Genomic DNA, 25,661 nt, shown 5'->3' with positions numbered 1-25,661 from the left:
CACAGGAGTGATGGGAGTGATAAAGGGCCTCTGTACGCCTATGAAGAGATTCCATTAAAAACAACATTAACCCCGTCTGTGCTGGACCCCAATCGTTTGAACGGTAGTCTGTATACATACATTACCATCAGCTTATTTTTGTATATATTTTTTATAAATATATTTATTAAGAAACACAAGGCTGCATTATCACACGTACCCGTTAAGCTCCCCAAGTCATGATGCCGGCTGTATAGGAATATATATTACCATATTATGTGAGGTCAGACGAGCTTTACATTCAATAGAGGAGGAAAACAGAAAAGTCCTGCACTAGTGGGTAGGTACTGTTGGGTATTTACCCAGCGTGACCAATGGCCAGTCCGAGCCGTAAGGAGCATTTTTCCCTAGACCGTCATAGTTGGTGCGTAACGTGTTCTCGAGAGGGTCTCTTTAAAGAATAATTCTGATGCAAAAGTGAGGCTATCACCATAGCAACCAACAGAATAATCCAATCAGTGGGAACATTCCATACTGTACTAACATTACATACTATACATATTACATATGTATTTTTTTCCGTTCTGTTCTCTGTTGCAGAAATTGCCTGAAGAGCGCAGATAACAAGGTTTGCGGGTTCAGTTCTATGATCCTTTATACCTGCATGAGTGACGACAAAATGGGGGATTTACTGGAAAATGCGGACGTCGCACTTAGCGTTTTTACGGCCTACGGAAGGCAGCAGGATGCTGATTGGCTGTATGTATTCTAATTGTATTCCTTTTTATCGCTACTTAAATGCGACGTACGGTGTCTTTTTTTATAATTGTATTTATTTATTTATTTTACACTAGCTGACATTTAATCAATGGAGCGTAAATACTTTCTGATTTAAGTGATTATTTATCCTGGAACCCTCTCCTTTTTTTCTGTCCTTATAACGATTCACCATGGGGCTCCAAGAGCCAATCAACTTCCACCTAAGTGTAGAAGAAGCTTAGTAAGTTGGAGAAGACCGTGACAGTATTTAAAACACTTTACGGATTTCTTATATATTTATGACAGTTAAATGAACTTTTATCAACCAATTATCATTGGCTCGTTGAGTATAGCAAACTTTCACGTTCAAGAAAAAAAATGTCAAAAAAATATATATATAAAAATGTTGAACTGAAACTGATTTACTGGGATATTTCTTTTTTATTTATTATTTTTTGCTTTGGATAATCTAAAGCATTAAACTCATAGTATCATTACCATTATATATTTTTTTTTGTTCTAGAATTTTGTTTTTGAGTTGGGATTTAATTTTTTTCTTCTTATTTTCTGAGAATGTGGCTTAAACCCTCTTATTATTGAAACCTCCAGCTGGTCTTCTGAACACGAAATGCCTTTATCACAAATCAAAAGCGGGGGAATTAACTACATATTACAGCGTTTCGGCGAGTGAAAGAGCCGCAGTACCAAATCCTCCCACTTAAAACACACACAAAAAAAAAGCGAAATAAAGGCACAAAAGTCTCGTTCAGCGGAAAACGCGTTTCCTCCATCTACATTGGGCGAATGTTTTATTGGAACCCCACACTCGGGGCTCGTTCCCTTTTGTGCGCGGGGATTCTTGCCCCCACAGATGCGGACTCCTAGTAACTCCTCTTAGCGATTTCTGAAGCCGCTGTTGCACAATGCGGTTATTGTGCCCAACTGGACCGGAGCCTGGAAATCAAGTGCTCACATGTCCGAAATAAACGGGAGACAATAACCCCCGTTAATCTTCCGCTTGGAGTTTAATCAGAAATCACTTCAGTCTACTCATGTGCCGATGTGTTTTCAAACATGGACAGAAAGTAACGAACCGCGTCGGGGGGGGGGGGACGCCGAGGTTCCCATATTATCCACTAGCTGTCGGATATCAGCGCTCCTCGTTTCTGAAGTATGTGCCATTGTCTTCATGATACTTTGTATCTTAGATTAACTACTGAGAGCTGTTTCATTCTTCAAAGTAAGCCGTCGGAAGCTGATCCCTGCTCTTTGCCCCTCGAAACGCCACCGGATTGTGTGAACGATATCGTAAAGTTGGCTTTTGTGACATCAACAAAACTCTAGTATTTGCGCTCTGTACTTAATGCAGCTTCTTAAATTAAAGAGGCTCTTGTAAGATTTTCTATCAAAATTCTTAACACTTCTATGTAAGATTAAATTGGATTTCTCCTCTTTTTTTTTTTTCTCTTCTTTTCACGGTAATTTAGGAAATCTCCTGAACTTTTTTTTTCATACAACGAAGCTCCTTAGCAGATATTCCAGTTATCAAAAGCTCTGCCTGGTGCCTTCTTGCCCCCCCCCCCCCTTTTAAGGCAAAATATTCATTCAGTCACCCGGTTCCCAGATATCCTCACTTGAAAATTCTTTTATTTTTTTTTAGAAATTTCCATTTTAAGTGCTTGAAGGCCGCAAAAGAGTATTTGTGTGATGGGGTGGCTTTAATCCTTCAATTCCTAGGAAGTTCAAAGGGACTTCATGCTGGATCATTAAAGGTTTATAAAATGGATTTGACTGGTTCATTTAATCAATTGTCCCAGAAGCTGCTTGGCTTTTCATGTCAGGGTTGGGATTGAACAGCGACACATTTTACTTGCCCAAGGTGGGGTCTAATCTTGTTAGGGCAGGGTTGCATCTCAGGCAGATTAGCCGTTTGTGGTGGTCTCCACTTTTTTCAGGGGCGCCAGATGGTTCAGTAGCTGCCGCTTTCGCATATGCCCCATCCGTATCTCACCAGCATTACTGTACTTGCTTGATTTTAAGACAACCCCCCAAAGTTTGGATCCTAATGAAAGAAAAGAAAATGCCTGAATATAAGATGATCCTATTGGGGGGTGGGGGGGGACAAATCCCCTGTTTTTGCTTTCGTCACTTACATGCTGTCATTCATTCACTTAATTTATTCATTCACCCTCTCCTCACACTCTCTCAATGTCTCCCTACCTTCTCTGCCAACCACTTCTGTGTCCCCGTCTCCTTTTCCGCAGCACCATTTCTTCTCCCGCTTCTCCCCAGTATCACCTTCGTTATTCCCTTTTGCGGGAGTACCTGGATAACGGAGCTGGTAGCGGGGAGAAGCTGGCGAAGAAAGAAGACAGAAGAAGAGGCAAGAGAAGAAGCGGAGGTAGAGAGAGAGAGTTTGTGAGAGCATGAGAGTGAGTGTGAGAGAGTGAGTGACAAACCCCTAGGCCTTAGTTGGATCTGGTTTTTCCGGATTATTTTTTTTCTGAAAAAAAACTCAAATTTATAAGCAAGCAAATACGGGAACTGCTGACCGTATTCCACACTGAGCTTGTTCTGCCGCGTCCAACCTATGCCTCGACTGCAACACCTTTTAAGTTCAATTTTTCAACCCTCAATCTGGAAATCTTTAATGCCCTTTTTTTCTTAGGAACTTTTGGATGGCATTAAGCCCTCTAGCAAGGAACAAACAAGGGTTTAATTTATGTAACCATTATGAAAGTATGCTATGTTCTTTTTTTTCCTCCTTTTGCCGTGTTCCCCTCCGCGGCTCGCAAGCAATTACTCATTGAATTTCTCCAGGTTTTTAACACACGGCATAACACACAGGCTCGAGGGCTCAACGCCCCCCCCCCCCCCGGACGCTCTTCCATTCTCTCTCCGCCGGCCGACATGCTTCGCGTCTGAAAGGGGTGGGCGGAAAGCATGTTTCTATTTGTCTCCCGGCATTGTTAGAATTTTTTTAATAGCCCCACAAATGTCTGAATTGCAAGTCATTTTTTTCTTCAGAGCGGATTACGAGCTTACGTTCTTAAAACAGACAGTTTTTTCCCAATTTATAACATTAAGAGGCGGTTTATAATGAGTGATGTATAGGGATTTCTCTAATTGCAAGCGCGGGGCAGATCCGCTCGCTGCGCGTTCGGAGAATAACATTACTTGGTTTATTTACAGCAAAATATATTCCCGGCTTTCTTGCCCTCTCGTGTTATAATGTATCGGGATTAAGAAAATAACCATTTTTTTTCCTGTATTGTTATCTGTGGTTAAGTAACACAACCAGCCACCCCCCCCCCTACACACACAAAAAAAAATATGAAGATTAGCTAATCCCCCCGCCAAAATCCTTCTTTGTCTAAACTATTGTAAATTGATGCAAAATGCAATCTCAAGGAAAGCTTTTTAAAAAACCAAAACACTTCAAATAAATCTGTTGCCTTAAATCCTCTGATACTGGAAATGCAAGTTTTGAATTCCAGTAGGACAGATTCTGTTGGTTATTGCCCCGATTATTGAAAATGATACCTCTTTATGAAATTGTTTAAAAGTTAGAAATATTCCACCAGTGCAAGACCAACAGTCCCCCCCCATAATATAAAGTTTTCAGCCAGCTGCATATTAGCCATTTGTATGATTCTCGCTGTTATCTGATCCCCGATCTACTAAACCCCCGACTCCTTATCATACTGCCTGTGGGAAATAATAGGATGTCTCAGTCTTAATCACCAGCCGGACTCTCTGGCTAATGAAAGTCTATGGAGGAACGGACTTCATTAGCATTGCCATAAAGCATCGGCTCAGTGTGGTGTTTGAGCCGGGAAAGTCACCCAAAATATCACATGACTGACAGCAACGGCGGCTCCAGGTCTGCAGATAAAGGGAGTTTATTGGGACAAATATGGTTTCCATGGCAATTGCTCATATGTAGAACTTCGGCTCAGAACTTTTCTTCAAGAATATTCCCCGTGGCACCTTAAGACACATGGGATGGGAACCAGTTTGACCTTGGGATGTTCTTGAGTCGCCAGCGTGTTCTCTTGACGTGTAGGAGCTTTGTGTACGGCGCTAACGTTGTCCGTTTGCGTTTTCAGACACCTGATCGTAACTGAATGTTTCCTCAAGAGTCCTGACCTGGTGAAGACCCTGTACCCCAAGCAGACTGATCCGGAAAGGTAACCCCCGACGAGCCGCTGTGCGTGTCCCGCTCCTCAAAGTGCATCCCGTTCACATGATTGAAATACGGTGTGGTTTTCGCAGCTGGCACGGTGTCCCTAAATACATGTTCTCCTGTCCGTAATGGTTTTAAATTAGCTGCTTGCGTTACATGTTGCCCACAAACTGGCACCAATTTGTGTAAGACGGCAGGATCCAGTTTGGCGCCATTCAGAAAGAGAGAACTTTAACTGATTTAAGGCCGTAACGTATATTTCTTTTTACGTGGAAGGCGAACATTGCGTTTATTTTAGAAACCCAGAACCCTCCGGCAGATCGGCCCCATCCGGCCCCCGTCTAGTCGCTCGTCTCTCCTGCTGTAAAGACTCAAACCTTAATCAGTCGTTAGTCTCGTCTTCAGGTCTATCCCATGCATGTTTAATACCCTCACTGTATTATCCTCTACCACTTCTGCTGGGTGACTGTACTATTTATCTACCACCCAGCACGTTATGGCTTACAATCCTATGAACCATCTGTGGGGGTGAGTTTTGACGCTCATCTAATATCACACCAGAGTAGCGTAATGGGTTTAATGCTTCTTTTTTGATGAGTGCAGATTACTGCGTCATTAAATAATAAAAATATAAAAAAAAAACAACTTTAAACAGAATTCTGTATTTCTGAACTTCTCGTTTGATTTAAAAGGGGAAACTTTGTTGAATGAAGTATCCGCCAATAGGAAACAGGCAATCAGTGGCTTCGAGGCGCTCCCATTAAAATAAACGAGGAAAGGGTTTAATGCATATGTAGGGGTCTTTTGCTGAATCCCCCCCCCCTGTTGCATTTGCATGGGGAAGATCCTCTCAGATATCAAAAGTATTAACCTGAATGTGATGGCTGCAGCGCCCCTTTAAAGTAAAATATGTTTCTTCTGATAAGTGCAATTAAATATTATTATTATTACTTATTGTTTTATATAGCGCCATCATATTCCGTAGCGCTGTTCTGCCAATCATTCCCTGTTCTGTTCCACAGGATAACCTTGCTAGAGATCATTTTGGACAAAGTAACAGAGAAAGAGCCAACTTGCACTGAAGAATCCACCAGCCTGCGGACGATTGGCAAGTTTCTGTCTGAACGCTTCCAACACCAGTGCCGTGCCGTCCTAAAACTAATCGCGCCGGGGGATAGCGACGAGCAGGTGAGAAGACGCCGCGTCCGGAAAATGCTAATATTACAGCAGATTTACCCTGCAAACTAGCTGCGAATGAAATAAAGAAATAGTGTTTGTTTAGCCAGAGAGGTAACGGCAATCCTGCCTTCATAAAGATTAAATATATTTATTGTTGGCAAACATTCATGATCAACAAATCCCTTTATTAACCTAACTCGATATAACACTGGATTGCATTCAATACCTGGCATTTAAAGGGACGCAGCAACAAAAGTATACACTACTGTTCAAAAGTTTGTCCATTAAAATAACCTGAAATGGATCCAGAAATCCAGCGCAGACGGGGTTAATGCTGTAAATGACTATTGTAGCTGGAAACGGCTGATTTTTAATGAAATCTCTTCATAGGCGTACAGAGGCCCTTTATCACTCCCATCACTCCTGTGTCCCAATGGCTTTTTATCACTCCCATCACTCCTCTGTTCCAATGGCCCTTTATCACTCCCATCACTCCTGTGTCCCAATGGCTTTTTATCACTCCCATCACTCCTCTGTTCCAATGGCCCTTTATCACTCCCATCACTCCTCTGTTCCAATGGCCCTTTATCACTCCCATCACTCCTGTGTTCCAATGGCCCTTTATCACTCCCATCACTCCTGTGTCCCAATGGCCCTTTATCACTCCTGTGTTCCAATGGCCCTTTATCACTCCCATCACTCCTGTGTTCCAGTGGCCCTTTATCACTCCCATCACTCCTGTGTTCCAGTGGCCCTTTATCACTCCCATCACTCCTGTGTTCCAGTGGCCCTTTATCACTCCCATCACTCCTGTGTTCCAGTGGCACATTCTGTTCACTGATCCGAGTTTAAGTTTAAAAGGCTAATTGATGGTTAGAAACCCTTTTGCAATTATGTTACAGCCAGAATGTTGACCGTTATACATGATCCCAAAACTTTTCTCTATTAAGCGCTTTATGTCACAGCTATTTTTTTTCTCTGTCCGTTTCTTTACAGGAGGCGTTAGTTGTGGTCCGGCTGCTCGACGTCCTCTGTGAAATGACCTCAAACAACGAGTATCTGGATGGTCTGCAGAGCTGCACCTCTTTGTTAGAAACAGTAATAGGTACGGAGATGGAGAAGATAACGGGCGGATCACCTCTGGGGTGGAAGGGCTGCAGGCTTCCTCTTCTCTCTGTCTTTTGGTAGCCCATAAGGGGCCGAAGCCTTGTTAGAGGGATTTGGCCGGCCGCTAAAGAGCTTAAATACTGGGGGGCCCAGAGCTTGGCTGGTGTAAGCGGAGCCTTCGGGATCCCCAGAATTCCAAGGCGAGAACGTAAAGCTGTTATACAAGAATAGTGATACTTTTTAGTACAGAAAACGGGCATCTTGCCAAAAAGTTAGAAAATGACATTACTAATCTTGTTTTTTGACGCTGTTTTCAAGCAAGTTGGAGGCCGTAAAATGCACCCCAAGGTCTGACGGGGAACCAACACAAAACTTCCGTTGTGTCCTTTTCCCTGTCTTTTAGATATTTTACGTCTGACGCATCTAGCCGGGAAGCAAACGAAGAACATCTTCACGTCCGCGCACACCAGCACCTTAGGCACGGACTTGACTCACGCGGTGGTCGGATTCAAAGCTCATCTCATCCGCATGATCGCAAACCTTTGTTACAGGCACACGGAGAACCAAGACAAGGTAGGGTTATTCTCATTGTGACGTCTGGTCCCGACGCGGCATTCTCCGCCATCTCCAGCTTTGCTGCCCTCTCTGCGTCGTTCTAACTCGTAAACCCAAGAGGGCCGTTGTGTATCATCGTTCCGTATAGATCTCACCCAAAGAACTGGAAAGGGATTGGCACCTTTGGACAGGTGGGAAGATGCTTTGGTCCCTACGACGGGACGGTTAAGATCTGCTGTACCATTTAGCGGCAAAACCGAATGAAAACCCTTAATAAATGAGGCTTTCGTCCGAGTTTTCTGGCGATTTTATCCCTTATAGCTGATTCTGTAACATCTGCCTGTTCTTTATGAGGTCACCAGAAACCAACTTGACCTCAAAATTAAAATCTATACGGAAGGCAAACATTTATTCACCGTTCTGCGCTCAGTGGAAGTCTTTTGATGGGACTTTCATAATTGTTTGCCAGGGATTTAGCGTATCACGGCGTAGCTCCTTGAAGTAATGCTGGAGGGGTTAGTTTCTCACTGCAAACGGAAAAGATTGGGTAAATACAGAAAAGGGCTCTTATGCACAGATCTTCACTTATGCCCTCAAAACCTTAAAGCAAACCAGAAGCCTATCCCAATTAGTCAAATAATTTCTGATGGAGCAATGACAGAATATTTGAACAAAATTTTCTTTTCATTTTTTCCCCCCCAGAGTCATTCTTTTTTTCCTAGATTATCTTTTAATCCTTCATTTTTTTTTCCATTCAAAAAAAGGAACATTGATGAGGTCAAGACAGTTCTCCTAAAAAAAAATAAATCTCTTAAAGGATTTTGTTCTATTAAATTAATGTTTAACTGATCAGTGAAAATTCCCATTAGTAAAGGCTGCAAATGTTGCTAGGTATTGCGTGGTATCGAGGGATTCTTCACCTTTTATTTTCTTAAATTTATCTTTATAAACTTATTGTGCATTGTTATTCTCCCCCCCCCCATAAAAACGTATTCTTTGTTCTCCTCCGACCGACCATTACAAAGGATGGCATTTAAAAACCATCCGATTCCCTCAATCAGCCTATTACGATCCAGGATCGCAGGTTAACCTTTACTTTGAAGGAAAACTTAACCCTGCTTTTTGTTTTAAACACATATCAGAGTCCATTTTGCACGGACTCCGATGCATTTTACCCCGTGCAAATCAGTGCTGGCGTTCTTTAGTTACTAGCCGTAGAAGATCAGACATCTGTCTCATTTAGCTCCGCCCACAGCTGCCTGTACTGAAAGCCAGGGGTGTACTGCAGTACACTTCTGCACATGCTCAGTAGAACCCCCGGTCTAATATTCCTTAAAACTTCCTATAGTCTCTGCCTTTTTTGGCCAATCGTTGTAATTGTTTTTAAGATTAAGACGGGGCAGAACTATCATTATCCAATCCTTGAAGTCCCTTCTCCTCCTCACTCTTATAAAGGCCGCCTAAACCAATCAACAACAGTCAGCAACTTAACAATAGGGGAGCGATAACTTAATGGGGAGGAATAATCATGGAGATCCTGAAAACAGGAAGCCGCGATGGCTACTCCGATGTTATACACCTAAAAGGGGGTTTCTGATAGATATATGTTGATTATTTCTTTATCTACCAACACCACTATATGGGTATATACAGCATAAAATCCCCAGGGTTTCCTGACGCCCCTGCGCTTAGGTCACGAAGCCGTCTCTTACAGGGCGAAGGAATTAGCAGTTGGGAGCCGAGCGTGTCTGCCAAGCTTACCGAAGTCCTGAAATATTTCCACCCTAGAGCTGTGTGCGCCGCGGTTGGCTGTGAATCACACCTTTTGTCTTTGTGCGCTCTTTTTCATTTTTTTTTTTTTTCCCGGAAACCCAGAATAGACGGCGTTATATAAAATGATATTATGCAGATTGAAGATGGTCACACCTGAATTTTAGGCAGGATTTTGCATGTTTAAAATTCCTTTTTTTCCCAGCAATACAATTATTTAGCACGTCATATTCCATATATCATGCCTAGCAGCATTCGTTTATCCTCTGGAACGGTCAGATATAGATATGTGTGTGTATATATATATATATATATATATAATGGAATATAGTTGGGAGATAGAGTTGATGCAAAATTTTTTTTGTCCCCAGATTTTCTTTTTTTGGGGTGGATTTGCCAATATATTTATAAATTTAAACTATTTTCCAATTTTTTTCTCTTCTTTTTTTTGTCTGCGATATCTTTATATCGCTCCCTAGTGTTCTTCAGAGATCGTGGTGTGTTGGGGTGCAAGAAGGATGCACCTGGTGAAGAAAATTTTAGGGGAACAAATATTTGATTGAAAAAAATAAGGTACATTAATCTAAATACCTCTAAATTTCGTACCTTTTGTATAATTCACGCCCGTTCAAAAATGCTGACATACAGATATGGTGTTTGGACATTGGTGACATCACGCAAACCTCATAAAGATGACATCAGCATTCCTGGGAACTCTCCCGAGTTTGGCCGGAGTCTCAAGGACGGCTTCTTCAGTTCTCTGGGTCACGGTGCTCTGTTTCTTGGCTGCAGCAGCAGGGTTAAGGCACACCCACTCCCCGCCCTAATCCCCTCCCACACACCCCCAGACTTTAAGCCATCTGTGGCTGCTCCTCTCCAAACCAGTCCCGCCCAGAAGGAAAGGCTCCAGGTAGTCTGAGCCAGGAAGTTGCCAGCTATCGGTGACATCACACACCTTGTTACGTTATTAGACGATGAGAATAAGAGAGATTGGCGACGGATAGACCGAATTGATTTTTTTTTTTTTCTATTTTTTTTTTTTTTAAAGAAAATAATCAAAATTTCTTTAAAAAAAAAAATAAAAAATCAGAGACTTTAATCTCTCTGCATTCTTTAACCTGGCTGTAATTAATATATTTTTTAAGCCTTTAAAGAGGGGGAAAGAATAAAAATGATCCACGGATACAGACTCCTTTCATGTGGTTACTAAAACGAAGATGGAGATCCGTAATGCCTTTAAAGTTCTCTTTTTTTTTTTTTTCCTTTCTTTCTGCATTCCAAAATAATGCGCAACATGACAGATTTTGCAACTGAAATGCCAGCGGTGAAGTGGGGGCCGTCGGGGCGTCATCGCATTCTAATCGACAGCGCCTTTAAAGCAAACGTGTCGTGTCCGGAGCGTTGCCTCTATTAGCTTTTCTGGGGCCGCTTGCGGGACCTGGTCTGCTTCGCGAGCTGGGAAGCAGGGTTGTGTGGCTATCAGTCATGGGAGTCGTGGTCATCCGCAAAACACACAAATAGAAATAAAATATCAAATTGCGCAGACAGTTCTTTTGGATCCTGCGTCACGTATGCTGGGGCGTTTAATGTCTCCTAACGCGTGTATTTCGGTCCGTACGTGGAAGGCACCGGCGGTAATTGAAAGGCGAGTTGATAAGACGGTGCGGTGCGTGTGTCCGCAGGGGATTGTGAGAGTCTAGTGTCACGGCTTGCACACACCATCAGTTACACGTTATCTGGAGACAAAATATGTCACGGCTCACCTTTCTAAATCACCGGAGAAAGACATTTATTTCAGATCGCAGATTTTTATCTCTAAATGTCGACAAAAGATTTAATACTCCTCAAATTCAGGAAGTATTTTTTTTTTCTACAGGGTCGGCTTATCCTTTCCTGCAGGAGAAGCTTCCCGCGGTCGGCTCTTTAAAACGCGTGGGGCAGGTTTTTTTTTTATTTTTAACCCTTACAGGGCTAACCCGCGGAGAACGTGAGGAGTATGGCGCTCCGGCAGCCACGTTAAATACACCCTCCGGCTAAATGGATGTCTGCCCTTCATATCACTTGCAGTTAAACATCCCCGTGGTGCCAATACCTCTGATATCCCCCCCCTGACCTCAAATAAAGTCCCCCCCCAGCTCCAGAATGAGGCAATCACCAACCTTCTTTAAAAGCCGGAATTCCTCGGTACGCAGTCATCTAAATCATCAATCATAATTCAGTTCCTCCGAAGGTATTTCAGGGTGGAGCGGAACGTCAGAATATTTCTAAATAAATGATAAATGATCTAATTGGAGCCCGATCTGTGAGGGTCAGCACGTAACAGAATGTCTTTCGTGCCTATTGCCTGTGCGAGGAGGACCGTGCTGCGTATGCACGATCGCCCTGCCAAGCAAGTCTGTACAGCCCCCCGGCGCGTTTGGCTGCGGTAACGAGTGTGTGATCACCAAACACCCCCCCCCCCCGGCACAGTAACAAAAAAAAAAAAAAATATATATAGATTTATTCTGTTTGATCGGTAGATTGTTGTCCTTGGCAGGATCTATACGTCGGATTTCCAAAGGGTGCGCTTTATCCAGCAATGATTAAATCTGCAGGGTGCGGGGGACGATAAGTAAAATGATAATAAAAAAAATACTTTTTTTTACTTGTAAATGACATTGTTGCGAGATGGTAAGTAAGTATCGCTAAGGCACAAAACGGAAACCGTAGAGCTTTAATTTCTGCGAGCATAACCGGCTGTCATTTCCAGTATAATGTTTAAATAGTTAAATCGGTGAGCCGGCCCCCTGTATAATGTATAGTTATATCAGAGAGCTGGCCCTGTCTAATGTATACTTAAATTAGCGGGCCGCCCCTGTATAATGTATAGTTTAATCAGTGAGATGCCCTGTATAATGTATAGTTAAATCAGCGAGCCGGCCCCTGTATAATGTATAGTTTAATTATTTAGCCGGGACCTGTATAATGTATAGTTGAATCAGTGAGCCGGCCCCTGTATAATGTATAGTTTAATTATTGAGCCGGCCCCTGTATAATGTATAGTTGAATCAGTGAGCCGGCCCCCTGTATAATGTATAGTTGAATCGGTACGATGGCCTGTATAACGTAATGAAATTGGCGAGCCAGCCCCTGTATAATATATATATATATATAGTAAATATGGCCGTCAAACGCGTCAGAAACTCTAAAGGCCTGGATCGCCGACAGCATTGCAAAAAATATCTGAATCACCACATTTTCTGTGTAATGCTTTGTTTTTTGCTTGTAGTTATTGTGATTGGCCAACTGGGGGAGAGCGCAGCACGGAGGATCTGCCGTGTGATGCAATGCGAGGGATTTTAGCTTTCATTAGCAGGGCTTAGTGATTTACTTAAACCTCAAGTGGAGAATTTTAACCTAAGTGGTTTTTGCATGCCTCTCTGATAGACCGGTCTGCCCAGGTCGCTGTGCAACCTTATTCTTTTCTGTGTTCCCCCAAAGCATAAAATCCATGATTTCACTCATTTATGATGGATTTATTTTTTTTTAAGAAAAAAGAGAGAATTTGCCAACAATTCTGAACACTTTTTATTGTTATTAATAAACAGGGCTTTTGAGCGTAACTCTGGTTAGTTAATACATATTAGACAAATCTCCAAATGATGATCTATGGTAGGGTTATGGCCCTTGGGGGCCATTGTGGACATCCCTCTGCTTGCAGTTGCACTCTCTCTGAAAAGTAGAACTTCCTTCCATTCCATCAAAGCCTCTAACACCCTACTTTTAGATTATGGCTTCTTCTTGTAACGATTCTCCTTCTTTAAAATAAGTTTCCCTCCTGTCCTATGTCTCTTTAAGTAATTTATTGTCTCTCTCCCACCCCCCCCTCTCTCTTTCTCCTCTCCCCCAAGCCAGACATATCAACATCCCCCTGTTCATTGTTATCATACCTTCTATTTTTGATATAGAAATTAACAGATTATTTAACCAACTACAATAACTTAGAAGATACCGCTTTGGTTCATTTTTTCCTTAAACCTGTTCCTCGGGGGCGGGGCCATTTCCATTTTTGTTATATACCAGCTGTTCCGAGCTTGTGGGACTGATCTGTACCGGGTAGGAAAGAGGGACAAATTGATCCAGCTCCTATGGAGTAACCGAACATCTTATAGAAGGACACCTTGGAGATACGACTTGTATGGAACCTTCTCATTCCTTCTCTCTGTGAGAGGACAGCAGAATAACAAGATTTTAAAAAGAAATAAATAAATTATTTATATATATTTTATTTTTTTTACAAGTTTGACCCTAAGGTGAGCCAATATTTAGATTATCGCGCAGGGTGTGTTCCTTTGCACAATTTTCAAAGTCTTCAAACTGAAAGCGTCCAATTATAGCCGCGCGCAAACCATGAGCTAATTGAAAATACGTGTAGCACTTCAGAGTTTCTGTAAGGGCCGAGGTTGTTAGCGACGGGACTCAGGGCGTAGTTTGCTTATTAATACATTTATTCCGCCACTTCACATTTTTGGTAGGATGGCAATCTTTCATTTCGATATTTGGACAGCACTTCAGAAACCACTTCCCTGCTTTCTAAAAGTAAACGTTTGCCGTGCCTAAGATGATTTAAGAACTTGAAGAAACCCCGTCGCTATGGAAGGGACTTGGAAACAATTCTCTTGTTATTTATCTAACTGATACAATGACATTTAATCGTTTCAAACCGCACCGCGAATACCCGCTAAGGGGAATTTTTAAAAAAAAAATTATTATTTTTTTTTTTTTGTATTCAATTAGTTTTATTTTTTTTTTGACCAATAGGAAGTAATATCAGATGGATTGACGCTTGATGTAGAGATCCGCCCCTTAACGCGCAGGCATTTGCCCGAGAGCCTAACGCAGCGAATGATTTCATCTAATAAGTATTTTAAGTTCCTCGTTTCCGGGACTGTAATTAACCCTTTAAGTACCAGGCAGGCGACCGACGCGTTTCTCTCATATACGTCGCTCGCTGGAAGCTATTTGTTTTTTAAACAATATGTTTCTGCTGGGGTTTAGGCTGTGGGAATATCAATTCAAAAGCCGTTTTTTTGGCAGATTGGCCCCATTCGGCCCCCGTCTAGTCTGCCCGTTTCTCCTGCTGTAAAGACTCAAACCTTAATCAGTCGTTGGTCTCGTCTTAGATTCAGGAGCCGTACGTCTATCCCATGCATGTTTAATCCCCTCACTGTATTACCTTCTACCACCTCTGCTGGGTGGCTGTTCCACTTATCTCCCACCATCTCAGTGAGAACCTAGCCCACCGGGAGAACTTGGAAGTAGTCCGTTTGTAGCGTGTCACTCAAACTGGCAGCGTTACCGCACATGCGCACTATTGTTGGGGTCCCAAATCCTGCAGAGCGCTACCTCTGTCGTGAAAAGCGGGAAAGAGGTAGATCTCAGCGAGATAGAGTAACGTAATCAGGACTGTCCTGTGCAAAGCGGGATAGTTGGGAGGCATGTGGTGAGTTTTCTCCTGTGAATATATTTCTCAGCTGCGTTACTGAAAGATTTTCCGGAGCAATTCTGGCGACTCGCAAAACATTTTCAGGGCTCCTTTCCCTGCGTTTTGCATGAGAATGTTTGTGTCCTCGGTAGTCTCTTTTTCACCTTGTTCTCTGCATTTTTAATGTTATGCTTTTCTTCTGTTCTAGGTCCACCGGCTGGATGGGATCCCCCTCATCCTAGACAACTGCAGCATCGATGATAACAACCCCTGTATCCTTTCTTAGGAAACCCCGGGGAGATGTACCCGAGTATCAAGAACCAAAGATCTGGGTAAATTCTATCCTCTCTCTCATCTCTCACGTCTGCCTCATAATCTCAAACTAGAGGGTCAGGGGCTTAGAGGGTAGAGCTAAGTGGAGCAGCCTCCCAGCGGAAGTGGTAGAGGGTAATGCAGTGAGGGTATTAAACATGCATGGGGTAGACATACGGCTCCTGAATCTAAGACGAGACCAACGACTGATTAAGGTTTGAGTCTTTACAGCAGGAGAAACGGGCGACTAGACGGGGGCCGGTTGGGGCCGATCTGCCTGCAGGTTCTGGGTTTGGAATTGTATAATATGTCTTCAAACACGAGGCAGGACTCGAAAGGCCCGCGTTAACGTTTCTCTCTGTTAAGATGATCAGCGAGGAGTCGGTACTCGGCTTTTTCGGCACAACAAAAACCTGCTTTGGTTTTGGCACCTACATCCCCGGCGGTCTCTGCGGACGCAATCACCAAGTCATTTGTTTAGATAACGGATAAAAATATAAATGGTGGAAAGGCGAGCGCCTTCAGAGGCTCTTTCTCGGTTCCCCCTCTTTTGTCAGATGCCTAAAAGTCCTCAAAGAGGTAGCTTCAAAATACTTCTGCCGTTCTGGCAGCCCCCCGTATAATTGTGGCTTCGGAAACCTCTGGCTAAAGACTAAACCCAAATCCAGTTGCTCTGGTCGACAACAATGGCATTTTGTTTTCGTCGAATGCCAGGAAAGACCATCTGAGGATTTTATTTAATTTTTATTTATTTTTTTCAGATTTTTTTTATTTTTTTAATCCCTTTTATTTTTTTGGATTTAAGATTGCAAACCAAAGCAGAAAATGTTCGTTTTGAAAAGAAAAAAAAAAAAGCCAAGAAGAGGCACGATATTGTACTTTTCTTTTCCTCCCCCTTTTTTCTTTCATAAATAAAAATTAGTAAATCACACAATTTACAGGATGAAAGCAAACAAACTTTATTTAAAATGGAAGCTGCCAGCCCATAAGGTTTTCGGCAGCCAGGGGGAAGCATATATATGGTGCACGTTCTGTCTTGAGCACTTCCTTGTTGAGTGTAAATTGCTTCTCCTTCCTTAAAGTTTGGCACCTGGAACATGTATGAAGTGTGTGTATAGAATTGTATATGTTATGGCCTGGCATCCGTATGATTGCATGCCTCCCGAGTGTCACTGTTTAGTTTGACCAGTCCCTCTATGGCCCCCACCTCCCCTGATGTTTGCTGGGTATGAGGGGATCGCAGGGTTCTACAGCCCTAAAAGCCCCGATAATGTGTATAGAAACAGCAGGGAACGGCTTTATACATTAAACGGGGGAAATAAACCCCATTATTCTTCTTCTTAATGCCCCGCCCCATTACACAAACACCCCACCCCAGCCACACCCCTAACCACACCCCTATAACAAAAGCGTTCCTCTTTATGGACGCTCAGTGTGTCATTCGGTACAAACAATTTATCAGAATACAAAGTACTTTGATCAGAAGCACGGATCCACCAACAGGAGGCGTCAGAGGCGCCGAGTTATGTGCAGGTGTCCGGACCGTTCCGCTTCTTGCGGTTGGGTTCACAAGTTCTTGGCTGTGGAAAGATCCCTGGGCAGCGGCGTCCCCCTTCAGCATATAGAAGCCTATGCTGCCTGTGCCCACGCAGGGATTATCCTGCTATACGACGATGGGTGGTCCGCCCGCCGCAGGACAGCGGAATGGTGCACCACATCAGAGCGATCCCGATGCCCCGATGGTATGTATACGGCGTCTGTCACCACACTGACAAAACAACTATAGGGAGACATCGTCCGCAAAAGGAAAGCATTTCACATCTGCTCTGCTTATTATTAACCCCTTCATTGCAGAGGATTGTAAAATTTAAGCCAATTCGTGGTTTTTTAGCTCAGGTTTAATTATGAGTTTTGATAAACAGTTGTTTTTTTATTGGATAAAAGACACAGAAAGCTGTCACTGAATTTCCGTGGTTGTTGCTAATGGCAGTTTAAGAAATTTTTTTCAAAAATATTGCGCTGTTTTCTTTTTTTAAACTAGTTTTTGCCCCATAATATAAAGTTTTCAGACAGCTGCATATCAGCCATTTGTATGATTCTCGCTCTGTTATCTGACCCCCGATCTACTAAACCCCCCGACTCCTTATCGTACTGCCTGTGGGGAACAATAGAATGGCTCAGTCTCAATCACCCAACAGGACTCTGACTAATGAACATCTATGGAGGAACGGACTTCATTAGCATTGCCATAAAGAACCAGCTCAGTGTGGGGTTTGATCCGGGAAAATCGCCCAAAATGGCAACAATGGTGGCCTCCAGGTCTGTGGATAAAAGGAGTTGGGGCAAAATGAGATTTTATCCACCAAGTGTTCTGTCCCTTATTATGTTGCTGATTGTGGCAATCTTTTTAAGGGTGGGGAGAGGAGACGGGAGAGAACTTTAGGACAGGAAATCGATCACGTAATGCTGGCTCTGCCACAGGCTGCCACCGGTCTCAGCTTCCCCGAGGTTACCTCTGAAAGTAAATATCTCTGAACCGCTGACTTAGACTTAGTCCCTTTAATAACGGACTGTTATGGCACCCGGGCGCGGGACACCTGTTTGAGTAGAATGTGGAGCTGGAAGGAACCCCTTACGAATGCGTTGTTACACAGCACGCTCTGCCTCAGCCACAGAGGGGAAAGAAGAGCCGGGGCGGAATTATGCCTGGTATGTTTATGATGTGGTCTCCAATTCACGAGAGGCTGCATGAGGCCACCGATCGACTCTTGCACCCAACCACAAACTGCGCTAAACGTCCCCAGTTTTCAGATCTGGTTAAGTATTCATTAAGCCTCATTTTCATCCTTAAAAATGTCAAAACCAGAGAATGGAAGCGCGGGAGCCCCTTGTGCCTTCCAGGACAGAATGTGCCTGTAAAATACCGTATGAGACAATCATTTTTAACCCTAACCCTTTGAACTGATGTGGGAATTAATACCATTTTTTTGTAGGCAGGGAACGAGATATTTCTTGGTTCACATCCATCACGCATTCAAGGAGCGAGGATAGCGTCACAAACATCTTCCTGAGCATCTTCCCAGGGGCCAATGTTCCTTTTTTTAAATTTAATATGATTTATATCCCATAATTTTCTTATTCCTAGTTTAAAATATATTAAACTCCTGCACTATTTTTTTTGTTTGTTTTTTTTTGGTTTTTTTACTAAGTTGCAGTTTTTGCCCCCATAATATAAAGTTTTCAGGCAGCTGCATATCAGCCGTTTGTATGATTCTCGCTCTGTTAGCTGACCCCCGATCTACTAAACCCCCCGACTCCTTATACTGCCTGTGGGGGACAATAGAATGGCTCAGTCTTAATCACCCAGAGGGACTCTTTGACTCATGAAGGTCTGTAGAGGAACGGACTTCGTTAGCATCGCCATAAAGCATCAGCTCAGTGTGGTGTTTGACAGCATTCCTCTAGCTGCCCCCAGCGGAGTCAGATGAGGGGTATATTCATAGAGTGCTCCGTTATAGTGGTACTGGGTCGCATCTCCCTCGTGGCTGCGTATATTTTCAGCCCCTTTGTCAGAGAGACGGCGAATAACTTCATCGTCACGGATCCCTTCTTAGACATTCTTCCTTGGGCTTTTATTCCATGGGAGCAGATAATGTCCAAGCCATCAAAACAAAGCCTATTGACGTCTTTGTGCGGTGAAGGGCCGGCGCTGAATGTGATCCGGAGTCGGATAAACTCGCCATAATCTACTTTTTATACAACTTTCAGTAACTCGAGTCCTGGAGGACGGGGATCCGTGTAACTTATGACTCGTCTCGAATGCATCGTCGAGTGTCTGCTACAAAAGAAGGGTTTTTTCCTTGGTGCGCTCGCACAATCGCGGCTCATTGACAGGGCTGTGTGAATTGAGCCGCCGCGGCTTGAGAGCCGTTATTTATTCCTTCCCAACGAGATCTTTAACCTAGAAACCGATTCATTCCCCCCTCCGCCGACGACTCCGAGTCTCCCCGCTTTCTGCCGCTCTTCACACTCTTTTCCATCGAGAGCTTTTCTTTCTCTGTTCATGAAAACATCTTTTTTTTTTTTTTCACTTCATTCGGTCTCAAAGCATTTTAACTCTCGCCTGCCTGGTTACGTTTTTTGGCAAACGTCTTCCGAAAACCAAGCCAAATCTTATCTTTCTCCAAGTGAAATTTTTTACGTATATTTTAAAAATGTATTCTTAGTACAATCCCCATTTATTATTCACATAGTAACAATGTATCTGTTTCCCGTTATAAATACACTCAAAAACAAAAAAACACCACTTTTTTTGTGTGTTTTTCTTATCTCCATCGACTTTGCAATAGTTTCTTTCATTCCTTCTTGTAAACGTCTTTTACCTCTATGTATAAAATGATAAATACATGGCTAGAACAAGAGTAGTCACTCACTCCGTTGGGCAAACAAGATGGGCGAATAGTTCTAGTATAAAACTATACGACTTAGTAAATAGTAAAATTAGGCAATTTGTTCTACAAATTTCTTTTAACCCTGGAAACCTGGGCAGCGACGTAGCACTAAAAAGTGGCCCAAAACTACCATTCACCAAAAGCATTCGCATATAGTTACAAAGTAGCTTAATTAGGGTTTTTTGCCTTCTTTTGGATCAAGAATAGGGTTGGGTAGAAGGGCAGAACTTGATGGTCTTTTTTCAACCTTATTTACTAAGTCCATCAAGTTCAGCCCTTCCACCCAACCTTCCTACTCTTGATCCAAAAGAAGGCCAAAAAAAACCCCCTAATTAAGCTGAAAACCCCTAATTAAGATACTTCGAATTCTGCCATCAGAGGGAAAAATTCCTTCTTGACTCTAAAAGGCGATTGGATTTCTCTTTGGATGAAGAAGCTTCTAAAATATTCTATTTATAGCCCTGTATGTCACGCCTTTCTAAAAAAAAAATATCCAGACCCCTTTTGAAGGCATCTCATGATAACCACCTCCCTTGGCAGTGGATTCCGTACCTTTCTTGCTCTCACTGTAAAGAATCCCTTCCTTTGTTGGAAGGAGCACAGGAAAAACCCAGTCACGGTGGAAGTGCAGTCGAGCAACCTCATTGACCCCCTGGTGTTTAGACTTGGAATTACCACTAAAAGTATTTTAATAGATGAGAGAAGCCCCCTGGGACAATTGCCCCTTTTAGCCGCTTCTCTGCTATCTGCCATGTAGAGAAGAAGGATAATCCGAAGAATAAAGTCCTTGTTTTAAAAAGTCCATGAAAATGAATTAGCCAAGAATAACAAAATAGATACACAAAGTAATTAGAGGGGAAAGGAACTCTTGGCGAAGTATTTTTAGATTTCTGTCCTTCCAATATGCTTTCAAATTTATGAAGCTGCTCCAAGCAAACCGAAAATTAAAGAGACTTCGTCTTTGCCCCGGTTGGTTCCATTTTTTTGTATTTCTTTTGTTTGTTTTTTTTAATTAATTTTTTCTTTTTGCAGAAAAGGATTGTAGATTCTTTCATGGGGGGGGGTCGTCTTCTGTCTCTACTGTATTGAATATGCCATAAATAATGTGCCTAAATCCCAGAATTGAAAAAGACGGGTAATACCTCTTACCAGAGTCTGGATCTATGGGTTCTGCCAGCCGACCGGCCCCATCCGGCCCCCATCTAGTCGCCTGTTTCTCCTGCTCTAAAGACTCAAACCTTAATCAGTCCTTGGTCTCATCTTAGGTTCAGGAGCCGTATGTCTATCCCATGCATGTTTAATACCCTCACTATATTACCCTCTACCACTTCTGCTGAGAGGCTGTTCCACTTATGAACCACTGCTGCCGGGAGACAGAAAGTTTTGGCATTGACAGACAGAAAATAAGAGGAAACCTTGCAGGGAGTATATGGAGGCATTCGCCCGATCAGTTTCTCTGATATTAAAACTTTGTCCCGCTAGCTACAACTTTTTTGTTTGTTGTGGTTACAGCTGCAGAAGTGCCCTAAAAGCCAAGACTTTTGGTGGATTTACACCAATACTGGATCTGTCCTGTGCGGTCCCAGCGGGTTTAGCGTTGGAATTATCTTTGTGGTTCCCAGCGCTTCCCTAAAAGAGGTGTCAATCCTGGATCAGAAGGTTCCATAAGTCACAACTGCAAGTGTTCAGCTTGGTGACTAAGACTGAGCCATTCTATTGCCCCCACAGGCAGTATGATAAGGAGTCGGGGGGTTTAGTAGATCGGGGGTCAGATAACAGAGCGAGAATCATACAAACGGCTGATATGCAGCTGCCTGAAAACTTTATATTATGGGGTAAAAATGAGAAAACAGGGCAATGTTTTGGAAACGTATTTTTATTCTGACACCAGGAATATGAATGTTGGGAGATCCCGGTTAATTTGTCAGGAAATGTCTTGGTTCCCGACTGCTGTGTTTCTGTTCTTATTAAGATCATCAGGAATGGAAATATTGACCGGCGGTGCATGCTTTCTGTTTTCTGTCGTGCGCTGGGGACAGATCACGAGCGTCGTGGTTTTCCAGTGGTTGTTGGAACTTTTATGTGTCCGTGTGGGTACGTGGCCGCACCGACTATACCATGAGTTATAGGATAACGAGCTGTGAAAGGACACGGCGTGTTCCCGTTTTACAAACGTTCAAAAAAAAAAATATGACCTATAAAAACACCAGTAAATAGAAACTTCCAGATCCCATAGCAGCGCGGGGAGATCTACCTACAAATAAAAATGGTATATTCGCAGACATCGTGATTTCCGTAACAATATCCAAATTTAAGGTTTTTATAACCTTGTGGATTTTGCGAATCCATCCATCTTTATTTCAATCACATAAACAGAAACATTTTAACATATATATATATATATATTTTATTTTATATTTTTTTGTTTCTATGGCAACGACCTATCATTGCCAGCTTTTATGTCACATGACCGTTAAGCATTCCCATAAGAAAGATGACCGAATCCATGAGTAAAGATTTTTCTGGTTTGGGCATTCTGCCAAAAATTGTTAAAATCAGTGGAACAGAACCTTTAAAGACACTAAAATACAGTGATGTTCCAGGTAATTGTTTATTTTTATTTTGGGTGGGTGAGGAGTTCTGAGTCCGTTTCCTTAAGTCACGACCCCAGTTCTGAACCAGTGGGCCGTCTACGCCATCAGGAACCTGACCGAGAACAACGAGAAGAACCAGGACCTTATTGCTTCCATGGAACGCCAAGGGCTCGCCGATACCTCGCTGCTGAAGAGCATGGGCTTCGATGTGCAAGAGCGCGACGGGAAGCTTGTTTTAAAATCCACCAAGAAATCATAGCGAGAAGTCGCGCACGCGGTTTGCGGGGGCCGTATGTGGGGACGACCTCTGAGATCGTGTCTACGGACTCCACAATATCGGCCAAAAAGCACAAATTTATAATAATATTTGTATTCTTATTAAATCTGACAATAATAGCTCATTGAACTTGTATCTGTTAAAAAAAAAAAATGATCAATAAAAAGAAAAAAATTTAGGGTACAAATCAATATCTCAGCTGTTGTTTTGATGAGGGGTAGAAATAAACAGGGGTGCATGGGTTAAATATTTCAGAAAGCCTATTTTTAATGGGTTATTGTTATCATCATTATTATTATTATTATTAAAGAAAATAACAGTTGGCCCTCCCAATGTATCTACCAATTAAACTCTTATTTCCTACAGTAATAAGTGAATTCCCCAATATTAGAAATTAATACTTACTTAAATTACTGAATTTCTATAAATTTGAAAAATGTTTGCGGGCCGCTAGGCCATATTCTTTGTGAGAATCAAACCGCTTGAATATCTTCAAAGTTTGGTTTTTACCTACAGGTGTGAAGGTGGATTATAGGAATTGTAGTTATCCGGCAGCTGTAGAGCTGACACTTACCTGTCCGCTCGTATTAAAGTAATTTATAATATAAAAGGGGTTCATCCTCCAGTACTGTCCTCTCTTCTATACATTTTAAAAAGTACGGGGCAGGTCTCATCACGCTTTGACATTATAGTCATGTAAACAGTGTGTTTTCTGAAACATGACATGTTTCCTCAGGGCACTTCGTGTATTAGGTTACCACAAACTACAAAAAAAAAATCTAAAAACAACCGGATTTAAAAATTCTAAGATTATAAAACACCACTGGGGTCGGCAAAAAATAGAAATAAAATGTATCCAAAACTTTTTGAGTTTGATTATTTTGCATAGAGCACCTAATGTTAGTGGGGGATGGGAGATGTATTTATTTATTTATTTCATCATTTTTTTATTATTATTTTTTTTTTCTTTCCTACAAAAGTTTTTGGTTCTCACTTTGATTAAATCTACTCGTTCCCTCTGCGTTCGTCAATACTAATTTCAAGTTAATTAATTCAAGTGACGCTGAAGTACTCTGCTCTCCATTTTTTATATTGTTAATGAAACCAAGCGACGCGGAATGAAAAGGTTGAGAGAGGGAAAAAAAAAAAAAAAAAACGTTCCGGTCGTTCTTTTAGTCTTAGAGTTTTTGGGATACGTGCGGACCCTGTATAAACTACCTATGGCCTAGCCGGCTAGTTTCTCGAGTCGACCTTCAGCTTCTCCGGTTTACAGAATCCGCACAAAGAATATGTAACGAGGTTAAGCCCAATATTTATTTTTTTTTACAAAAAATGACTTATTTTCTTATGAATTTGAAATGTACACAGTTGTCATCGGGGATTTTTCAGATTAGAACAGAACAAATATTTTCAACTTCAAACCTTTTAGAGAAATTCTAAAAATTCAACCCGTACGCCAATTTCTCGTGAGCGCATTCCACCTCGAAGCAGAATATTTTATTTTTAAATACGAAATAATAATTGAATATATATTCTTGTTTTATTTTCAGATTTTTCCCATGCCATGGCGTAACTGCGGAGGCCCGGGAGAGATTTATGCATATTTTATTTATAAAAAAAAAAGTGTAGTCATGTAAGGGTTAAGTTATCAGGCTTTTGGATTCACCTTTTTAAGTATATATATTAGAAGAAGTATGCATCAACGGGAAAGTGTTAAGTATTATATTTTAAATGTTTTTTTATTTTTTTTATATTAAGTTTTTTAATTAATATTTATTTTTTTTATTTTTTTTTTATATCCGATTTATTGTCGTAGAACGTTCTTGAATTAAATTATCAATAAGATTAGTATTCTGCCGTAGATCCTGATCTAACATATACAAATGCAAAGAATTTCACCTGAATTCACGGCAGAAAAACAATCCAAACGTAATCCGCGTATGAAAAAAATCATAGTGTTTTTTGGGGGGTTTTTTGTGTTTTTTTTATTCCGGTGCTTCCGTAGCGTCCAATAAGATATTCCAAAGCACGCGTATTGAGGCCATGAAATAAGGGGAGGTTTTTTTTTTAAGCCATAGAAAGGATAGAGCAAGAATGGGGTGGGGGGGGGGGGTCAGTGTTTTCTAAGCTAAAAAAAAAAAAAAAAATTCTTTCACAGTGAAAACACGCTGATTACTGTATTGAGAATGTCTTTAGACTTCCCCGGATGGTTTAATTCCCCAGAATACAACAGTTTCCCTGTCCACGTCCAATAGAACTTCAGCCTTTAAGACTTGTTTTACATGCGGGAGGATTAATGTTACCCCAATCAGCCATGAAGCAAAAGACCTTATTGAAACGGGAAGAAAGCAGGGTTTAGTCGGTTTGCACCTTACAAGGACGGAATTCTTCTTCAGAATAAAACAAGAGATTGCGTCCTCAGCCTGTATCTCTGGGTCTTTTTTTTAATCTAAAACGTATATTTTTTAACTCTTCCCATGTAAGGAGGAACAAGAACTCCCAAGTTTTTATGCCCATGAGGACAATGAATGGAAAGAGTAAACAATTCTGAGGACATGGCCGAACAACGTTTTAAGCCCCCGTTCAAAGTGAAACCGATAGGCTTAAAACAAGATCTGTGATGTCCCCACGCTGGCCGATATGTTAGGTGGAAGAATAACATGTGGTGCCGACGCGTTTCGCCTTTACAGCACATCGTTGGTTATGGAGCCAGCATCAGCCTACGGAAAGGAGGTGGACCTCTCTGTCCAGTGAACAGAACAAAGCACGATAAAGATGATCGGGAACCTGGTGTGGACTTAAATGTCTTTAATGGGGAAAAAAGGCCCTTGAATGTGATATAATTGAACATAAACTTAATTCCAACACTGATCTGCTGAAACGTGTGCGTTGTCTTTGTTGCTGTCCAAGGTTCTGATGGAAAGACTGGACCTCTCGCCTCCGTACCCCTTCCGTTCATTCGCCGGAGCTCACAGAATCGCCGCCTGCGTTACTGTTTTATTCTCTACAATATATTTTTTACACGCCA

The 25,661-nt window shown here is 42.0% G+C and overlaps 1 protein-coding gene across 1 annotated transcript in view; it reads left to right on the top strand.

The window, feature by feature from the left end:
• Positions 1–22,615, top strand: part of LOC149274871 (ataxin-10-like) — a 37,786-nt gene extending 15,171 nt beyond the window's left edge. Inside the window, exons 5-11 of the mRNA XM_089505157.1 lie at positions 580–738; positions 4,848–4,928; positions 5,947–6,112; positions 7,100–7,208; positions 7,614–7,783; positions 15,208–15,271; positions 22,434–22,615. Coding sequence (XP_089361283.1) covers positions 580–738; positions 4,848–4,928; positions 5,947–6,112; positions 7,100–7,208; positions 7,614–7,783; positions 15,208–15,271; positions 22,434–22,615 — 931 coding nt within the window. The remainder of the gene's footprint in view (positions 1–579; positions 739–4,847; positions 4,929–5,946; positions 6,113–7,099; positions 7,209–7,613; positions 7,784–15,207; positions 15,272–22,433) is intronic.
• Positions 22,616–25,661: the final 3,046 nt, after the last annotated feature.

This window comes from Sceloporus occidentalis, unplaced genomic scaffold, assembly GCF_023333645.1.
Source record: "Sceloporus occidentalis isolate IW3139 unplaced genomic scaffold, rSceOcc1.0.p SCAF_313, whole genome shotgun sequence".
In the NCBI taxonomy this organism is placed as follows: Eukaryota; Metazoa; Chordata; class Lepidosauria; order Squamata; family Phrynosomatidae; genus Sceloporus; species Sceloporus occidentalis.
This window is presented reverse-complemented; position numbering and strand designations above follow the sequence as displayed.